The following is an 8,438-nucleotide window of genomic DNA, read 5'->3' on the forward strand; positions in this document are numbered from 1 at the left end:
TCAATGCACTACTTGTAATGGAGGATTTAACATTGCTGCTACTTTTACTGAACAAAGGATCAGAATACTTCTAATTATCAGTACATGATTATATTCATGTGTTATACATACAGTTTCTGTGAGCCCAGTAGTCGGTGCAGGTAACCTTCTCCCCGGTTCGCGCTGTGCGTCATGGTGACGGTGTGGAGCTGCTCCGCCGCAGCGCTGCGCTCTGATGGAAAACCAGCGACCAGCAGAGCAGGAGGACGTCTGAATAGCAGCCAGAGCAAAAGGATTCCGTCTCTCGTTACAAAGGCATCGAATAATCCGCAGAATTACTTTGTCAAAGTGTCTCTGTTGGGATGGCGTCATCTGAAAATGCTGAGTCACACCAAGGTACGTCTTTTATTTACAGCCACTGCATGAGGAAGCTGCGCCGTTGTTCTGCAGGCCACGAGCCAGAACTGAGTCCCTACAACCAAAAACAAACAGCCTCGTTCATAAAATATTAAAGAGCATAAAGATGATGTGGCCTTAAAGCCTTTAGATAGTATTTATGAATGTGGTTTTACATCTCTGTCATATATACTATAACCTACCGTCAGGGCCGGAACCAAGAGGGGGTCTGGGGTGGCCACAGCCTGTTAGAGGGCTACATAAGAACTGGTCCAGTAAGAACATACAACAACCAAGTAGTTCTGACCAACCACAAAATGTTCACACTGATTCTGTTGCAATCAAATGATTTCCGTGAAGAGACTTTATCAAAAAGGGCTAGAAGGTCGCTGGTTCACGTCCCGGTGAGGACACACGGGATCTTTCTGCGTGGAGTCTCCATGTTCTCCCCGTGCAGCGTGGGTTCTCTCCGGGTTCTCCGGCTTCCTCCCACAGTCCACAAACATGCTGAGGTTAATTGGTGATTGTAAATTGTCCGTAGGTGTGAATGTGAGTGTGCTTGGTTGTCTGTCTCTAAGTGTAGCCCTGTGATAGACTGGTTACCTGTCCAGGTGAACCTGCCTTCAGGCCCCCACCACCCTAGTGAGGATTAAGGTGTATAGATGATGGATGGATGGATGTTAACCTCCATGTACTTTGACTGTATGTTTGCCATAGTCACTGAAGCGTCGCCGCCGGCACCAGAGGCCCTGAGGGTGGTTCTGTTGGGCCGGACTGGGACCGGCAGAAGCTCCTCGGGCAACACCATCCTGGGCAGGTCAGCCTTCTGCGTGGACACGTCCCCGTGTTCTGTGACCACACGGTGCATGAGGCAGACCGGGACGGCAGACGGGCGGAGCGTCTCCGTCGTCGACACTCCAGGGTTCTTCCACACACACCTGTCCCCTCAGGAGGTCATGGCTGAAGTGGGACAGTGCATCGGTCTGTCCTCGCTGGGACCCCACGTCTTCTTGGTGACCCTGCAGCCTGGTAGGTTCACCCAGGAGGAGAGAGAGGCCCTGGAGTGGATCAAAGCCAGGTTTGGGCCTGACGTCACCCGGTTCATGATGGTCCTGTTCACGTGGGGAGACCAGCTGCAGAGTGAACACGTGGAGAACTTCCTGGAGAAGAGCCAGGAGCTGTCGGAGTTCGTCAGCAGCTGCCGTGGAGGGTATCACACCTTCGATAACAGCGGTCAGGACAAGACAACGGACTGCTCACAACAAGTCTCGCAGCTTCTGAAGAAGGTAGACAAACTCGTGGTGGACAATGGAGGCGGTTGCTATAGCAACGAGATGTTCAAGAAGGCCGAGAGCGCTATGAGGGAGGCGCAAGAGAGGATTCTGGGAGAACACGCTGTGGAAACTCTTCAAAAGGAGGGTGAAGGCAAGGAGGAGCAGTCACCAGACCTAGAGAGGAGGAGGAAGGAGGAGGAGCAGCGACGGAGGGAGGAAGAGGAGGACAGGAAGCGAGCAGAGAGGCTTTTCTGGTGCGAGCTGGTGACGGCTCTGGGGAAGGGCGCTGCAGAGGGGGCGGGCATCGTGGGGAAGGACAAAGGGAAGGGGAAAGCCGTGAAGAAGGCGAAGGTGGTGGAGAAGGCAGCAGCTCTGGCAGCATCGCCGCTCTCCATCACCTCGGCTGCAAAAGCAGTGGGAGGAGCCATGAGGGAGGGAAGTAAGGTGTTGTACAAACACAGGAAAACTTTCCTGCACTGACGGATGCTTCACGTGGACTGGATTCAACTGAATGTTTCAGGACTTAATGGAACATAAACAGTTAAACACCTGTGCCAAACGTTGCTTCATTGTTATTTGACCAACAGGCTTCTTCTGGCTGGAAATGACACGATGCTGAGACAGTGTGTCAGAGATAATATTAGTACATTTTAACTGTTATTTACTAAAAATTCCATATCCAAAATTATTCATACCCCCGAAATTGTCACTGACCTTTCAAAAAATTAAAGTTTTGTCACTGAAGGCCAAACCAGGATAAGGATTTCGTTTTTTAAGCACTTTTTTTTTTCCTTTTTAAATTTGCAGGTAAATATTAGACACCAGGTTTAGGGCTGCTGCAACCATTAGGACTTTTGTTTGGGTTGTGAACACAGTGAATCCTAGACAGGGTTTTGATTTTGACATTTTTTTTTTTTTGTTAAGACAAGATAGTTAATTCCCAACTTCTAAATTTCTTTCTTTTTCTTGAGAAGCATCCATTCCTCTTTTTGTTCTGATTCAGTTGTGGTCAGATGAGATCATAACAGTTGTTTGGACACTGAAATGTGGCTTTAGCTTGGCAAAAGAAAGGAGAAGTAATGAACCTCATGAACACCATCCTCACAGCCAAACACGGTGGCGTTAATGTCATGATTTGTTTTTTTTAGTAGGCGATGGACCAGACAGTGTCGTCCAAGTAAACAGCATCATGAGAGTGACAGATAAATGTATTTATGAACACTTTTGGACCTGGTATTTAAAGCAAAAATATTTTTTTAAAAAGCAAAACACATCATAAGTATTTGTTATTAACCTCTTTAGCACAGCGTCCTACTGTCTTCTGTCACAGAGGAAACCCATTGGTCAAATAAAACTTCACGATAAATCAAATTTGGGTTTGATACGAATAGTTTTGGGCTTCATCACACGTAGAGGCGGTGAAAGCCAAACTCCCTTGACTGTGTTTCATGTGTTTTTTTCATCCTGCGTCACACATAACACGCTAGAAATCTTTGTTCACAATCAGCACAGAGCACTTTAGACCACACTGTCAATTAAACATGCATGTGTGTGTTTGTGTGTGTGTATTTTGTGTTTCGGTCAACAAAGAACATCAACACACCTTTGAGCTTGGAAAATTCATGGTGTAATAAAAGGCAAAGTCATAAAAGTCGTGTGCAATTCAGCATCCTGCGACTAACACGTTTGTATTTGTCAAAAATAGGTTAGTCTCTTACAGAAATGTTCCCATTTTTACCCCTGACACAAAAAAACACAATCAGGTAATAACAGAGGAGAGACGCAAGAAAAAAAAAAAAGTTTAACCGCGACGTTGCAGCTGTTCCATCTTTGGCTTCGTGACGACATATTGAGCCCTTTAGTTCTGCCAGGAAGAAATACACCGAGTATAAAAGACAAGGAACAAACACAAACAGTAACATACTGAATAATAATAATGATGATGAAAGAATGAAGCTTTTCGGGGAGTTTCTGACAATAAAGAGGAGGAAGACACTTTGTGGAAGAAATTTTACAAACACTCGAATATTGGCTAAGACTGTCGGATGTAGTGACGGCGATGGAGGAGGAACCTTTGAAGCTCTGGGGACTCTTACAGCTGTAACACAGGAAACTAAAGCTGCATTCAGTCCACCTGCTACGCAAACTGCAACATTAGGGACATTTTTGTGGACAGTTAGTGTTGATCTGATGGTAATTTAAGTGTCTCCAGAATCACTCGAGGCTCCTAATAAAAAATGAAAACTACGGGCAAACACGTGACTGCATTTAAGCTTCCTGTGCACACCGGGGACACATTTCCAGTGTCGCATCTCATGGACTTAAAAAAAAAAACACAAAACATACACAGCGCATATACACACACACACACACACACACTTTTGCGAACACACAGAGCCACACTCAAAGTACCAATCAGACAGAGAATCGCTTTCTTGTTGGTCTCCAGAGTGAAGCCAGACCATTAGTCCCTTTGCTAAGCTCGGTTGAAGGCCAAGGTCTGTGTTCAGATATGGAACTGAAGCAGGCACAGGCGGGAGGCTGCACGGCGCACGCTCTTAGACCGGCATCGGCAGGCTCATCTTCCCTTTTCCTCGAAGCACTGCAGGGGGACAAAGAATGATGTTAGCCTGATTTTCAGCTTTCTTCACTGTTCTGTTTAGAAGATGAGCTAACGACAAACACTGAAGTGAAGCTTTAGAAGATCACGTTAAAGATCCTCCTCCATCCTTGATTAAGTCATTGAATGTCCTGTTTATCCTGTTTACTTTTCACCTTATAAATATATATATTTTGCACTATTTGAAACTTGAGTTATTTATTTAGCTTATCTATTTATTTCTATCTATCTCTTTCTATTTCTGTCCATTTCTATCTATTTTTCTATCAATTTCTTTCTCTATTTCCATCACTATTTCTTTCTATTTCTATTTCTTTTTTATCTATTTCTGACTATTTCTATTTCTATCTATCTCTATTTATGTCTATTTCTACTTCTTTCTATCTTATTGTTTCTTCTTCTCGTTTCAGTCTGGAACATGTGCTCATTACATTTCACTGTGTGTTATACTGTGTATAATTGAGTTTGTGTCAAATAAAGGTCTTGAATCTTGATAAGACTCGTCTCTCTGTGTCACAGTCACATATATAGAAAACAATCCCCTCCTGGCTTAAAGCGGTAAAACTGCCACGCTACACAATTACAAGTTGTACTTTGGAACTTTGGTCCCACATGTTCGAGCTGGAAACTGATTCTGAAGACGGACGGTGATAGAAAAAGTCCCAGGCTGCCCGTTGACAGGATCGGTTCCTTGGCTTTGTTACATATGAAAACCTGGAAGTCTCAATCAGTGTTTTTGAGACTGTTTACAAAGTGGAAATGTGCGGCGACACGACTGCTTATTTCACTTAATGTGTGTTTTCCAGCATGCACGAACCACCACATGGAAATACAAGTTCTCCTTTAAACACAACACACAGCTCAGTCGTCCCCAAACATCTGCATCTCAGCATACTTCATATTTAGCTGACACTTCTCACAGTATTACCGTCGGACGGTGACAGTCCTGCTATGATTGGACGTGACAGACAACAACAACAGAGTGTCTTCACTCACCCCTCGTGACATAAAGGTAGAAGAAGTCGCAGTAGAAGATGGTCTGCACGACGCCGGACACCACGGCGATCTGGTCGAAGAAGCCCTCCATGTGGTAGCGCCACACCCAGTTGGCGATGTAGAGGGCTCGGTAGAGGCCCAGGAAGAACAGGTAGTGGGTGGTGATGGACTCCGCCTCGCCCGTCTTGGTGATCATGAAGAGCTGCGGCATTATGGCCACCGCCTCCAGGAAAATGGAGAAGGTCCACAGGATCTGAGAGGAACCAGAGACACATGCTGAGACATTAGGAACTCACACTGCTTTAATCCATCTGTATCCACACAACACTGAAGCTAAGGATACGTCACTACAGCTGCAAATAAATAATTCAGTGATGGAAATATTCCTGGAAACCAGTGTTTTGTTTCTACCTCCAGCGGGGTGAAAGCGTAGTTCTCCAGGAAGGACAGGCCGATGACAGGAACCAGCAGGAACTCCACGCGAAACGTGTCGTTCTCCGAGTCGTACGAGTTCCTGAAGCGCATGTAGATCAGGTACACGGTGGCGTAGGACAGCGCCAGGAACACCACCTGAGAGCAGAGGCAAATATTGACTGTTGCCAACGAACGTCCATAAAGGCTGAGCAGATAAGATGTTGGTGGTTTTGCATGTTTAACTGGTGGCTGTGTGCTTTGCATCACTATACGAGACGCTGTCTGGGTGTGAAGTGAGCGTGTTTGCACGTGTCACTAACGATGACCGTCATTCTCGACTCGTCTGTTGAATTGTTTCTCCTAATCCTAGAAAAATTAACCCAATTATTTTGGGAATTTTAATTCTGTGACTTACCTTCATGACCACGTTGTAAACAGAAACGAAGACCGTGAACAGGTCAAGGTATCTGGTGGAGAAAACAAGAGCAAACAGCACCTGGGACTTCCCAGAGATTCCTAGAAAGAGAAGAACTAGATTAATCACATGTGACTGTACATACGTTTATATTTTTATCTGTTGTGTTCTTGTGCTGCTGTAAAGACCAAATCTCCTGTGTGGGGATCAATAAAGAATGATTTGATCTAATCTTATGTACAATCAAAAGACATCATCTCACGGACACGAGGAGAAAAGTGATGTTTCTGCCAGTGTTGTGATTTAAGAGCAGAAGCAGACGACTGATGGTTTGGTTTAACCCTTCAGGTTGAAAGCAGAGGACCATAAGGACACAAACATCCTGGTCAAAGCAATTCAAAGCAGCAGATCATGGATGGATGGATTTATTATTTATAATCAATAACCTCATCACGGCTCATAAGGATTCATTGATTTCCAGCACTTTAACCCTTTAAATGCCAGTTTGTTTACATGATGTCACTGTTATTGGTGGAAAAAACACTTTTTTTTGGTCATACAATAACTTTTTTTTGTTTTTGGATTATCACAGACTTAGACTAGCTTTGATTTTTATTTTATTTTTTTTTTTTTGGTGCAGTGTCAGATTTAAGAATAAAAGCCTTTTACACATGAACCATGCAGACTGCTGTCTAATCCGTGGAGCAACACTTCCGTTTGTTTGCCACGTAGCTTCCACTCCTGCACAAACTCTCCGCTGTGCAAATACTCGGACTGGACTGTTGCTAAACCGGGACTGAGCCCAGTGACCGTCCAGCTGCTCCCACCGCGGGTTAAAGAGCACCGACGGGCTCCGGTGCTGCTCTCCTGAAACCTACCAGCGCAGGACTTGGACCTCCATATCTTCAGCAGCAGGATGATGATTGCCACCAAGTGTGACACGTCACCGGCCAGACGGAAGATGTTCATCCTGCTTCAGCGATTAAAGAAACTTAAAGAAACTCCTGACGGGCCTGACGCGTCCGAAGGAGTCCGAAGGAGCTCAGCCGTGAAAATCCAACCAGCGAGCCGTCGGTGAGGGTTTCAAAAAGGCGGAGAACGGAGGCTGGAGCGTCCGTCACACGGCTGGCTGTCTGGGCGTCTAGACGTGCGCAGGTAAACACACAAACCAGAGGGTTTTCCGCTCCGAGCGCTGCGGTTCTTCAGGAAAGTCGCTTCAGAGGAGGTGACGTGGCTGACAGCGTCAAGTTACCCGCGCGCCAACCGCTGCATCCCTCTCAACTTCCGGTTTTCAAAGTAAAACTCGCGTTAGTAAACTCCTCCTTTTGAGAGTTTAACTCAATTAAATTTGAAAACGGCGATTTTCACAAATGCATTCAACACATGTTTAACATTGGTCGTGTTTTTCCGGGCAAATCGTTGTTTTTTTATTTTGTATTTTTTTTAACGCTACACTGTTTTATTTGGAAAGTAAACTCCCTCGCGGTATTTCCTGTATGTTTTTTATTTTTTATTTAATGGTGATGCAAATAGAAGTAATGCGTCCTACAGAGGTGGTGTTCTGGATAAGCAGCAGGTGGAGACAAGCTGCAGGCAATAAAGAGTCGCAAAGCCAATGAATGAAAACAAACCAACAGCAAGCAGAGAATGTTCCCACAACACTGGCTAACATTACCTAAAAGTTCCAATAAGGTTTCAAAGAAAACACTTTAATGTTCAAAAAATGTTTTGAGGATATTTGACATTTCAAATAATGTTCCTATAAGATTAAAAGTGTTTTTATTACAACATTCAGAGTGCTGTCAGAGCCTCTTACATGATTAAACAAAAAATGTTTTCCAGATGTTATCGAGGCTGCAGATGACAGAAAGTGTTTCTGTAATGTGACGTATTGACAAAGATTTTGCCTGCAGTGTTTTGAGGATGTTGTTGAGGTAACACATTACAGAACGTTCTCCTAGAAAGCATTTCCACAGGTTTACATGATGGCAAATGAAAGGAGTTCTCAACGCAACATTCAGCAAATGTTTTAAGAAGAACGTTTTTAGATTCTCTGTAAGAAAAACATTCTGGGAAATATAAGCGTGGAAGTGTAAAATAAAAGCTGTTAATATATGAAGATGTTTGTTTCTGTCATTCCTTGTATTGTTGTAATTTATTTCTTTTACTTCTTATACAGAGAGCTAAGATTCATCAGAGTCAAATTCCTTGTCTGCGTTGCACAAACAAGGCCAATAAAGTTGAGTCTGATTCTCAAGCAGATTCTCTTTTCTACTCCAACTCTCTAACAATTGTCTTCGAACTCAAACTGCAATTTGCAGTTCATAACTATTTATTTATTTTT

At 44.2% G+C, this 8,438-nt stretch overlaps 2 protein-coding genes across 2 annotated transcripts; one reads left to right on the top strand and one right to left on the bottom strand.

Annotated features, from left to right (window-relative positions):
• The first annotated feature begins 341 nt into the window (after positions 1-341).
• LOC103368104 (GTPase IMAP family member 4) lies at positions 342-3,757 on the top strand. Its single transcript, XM_008296357.1, has 2 exons — positions 342-375; positions 1,093-3,757. Exons 1-2 carry the CDS (start codon positions 342-344, stop codon positions 2,127-2,129), a joined length of 1,071 nt encoding a protein of 356 aa, XP_008294579.1. The 3' UTR covers positions 2,130-3,757.
• Positions 3,254-8,196, bottom strand: kdelr3 (KDEL endoplasmic reticulum protein retention receptor 3). The gene is made up of 5 exons (XM_008296356.1): positions 6,973-8,196; positions 6,095-6,195; positions 5,677-5,835; positions 5,266-5,518; positions 3,254-4,251 (listed from the first exon to the last, which is right to left on the bottom strand). The coding sequence occupies exons 1-5, from the start codon at positions 7,061-7,063 to the stop codon at positions 4,208-4,210; spliced, it is 648 nt and encodes a 215-aa protein (XP_008294578.1). The 5' UTR covers positions 7,064-8,196; the 3' UTR covers positions 3,254-4,207.
• Positions 8,197-8,438: the final 242 nt, after the last annotated feature.

Source organism: Stegastes partitus, unplaced genomic scaffold (assembly GCF_000690725.1).
Source record: "Stegastes partitus isolate 25-593 unplaced genomic scaffold, Stegastes_partitus-1.0.2 Scaffold1124, whole genome shotgun sequence".
Taxonomy (NCBI): domain Eukaryota; kingdom Metazoa; phylum Chordata; class Actinopteri; family Pomacentridae; genus Stegastes; species Stegastes partitus.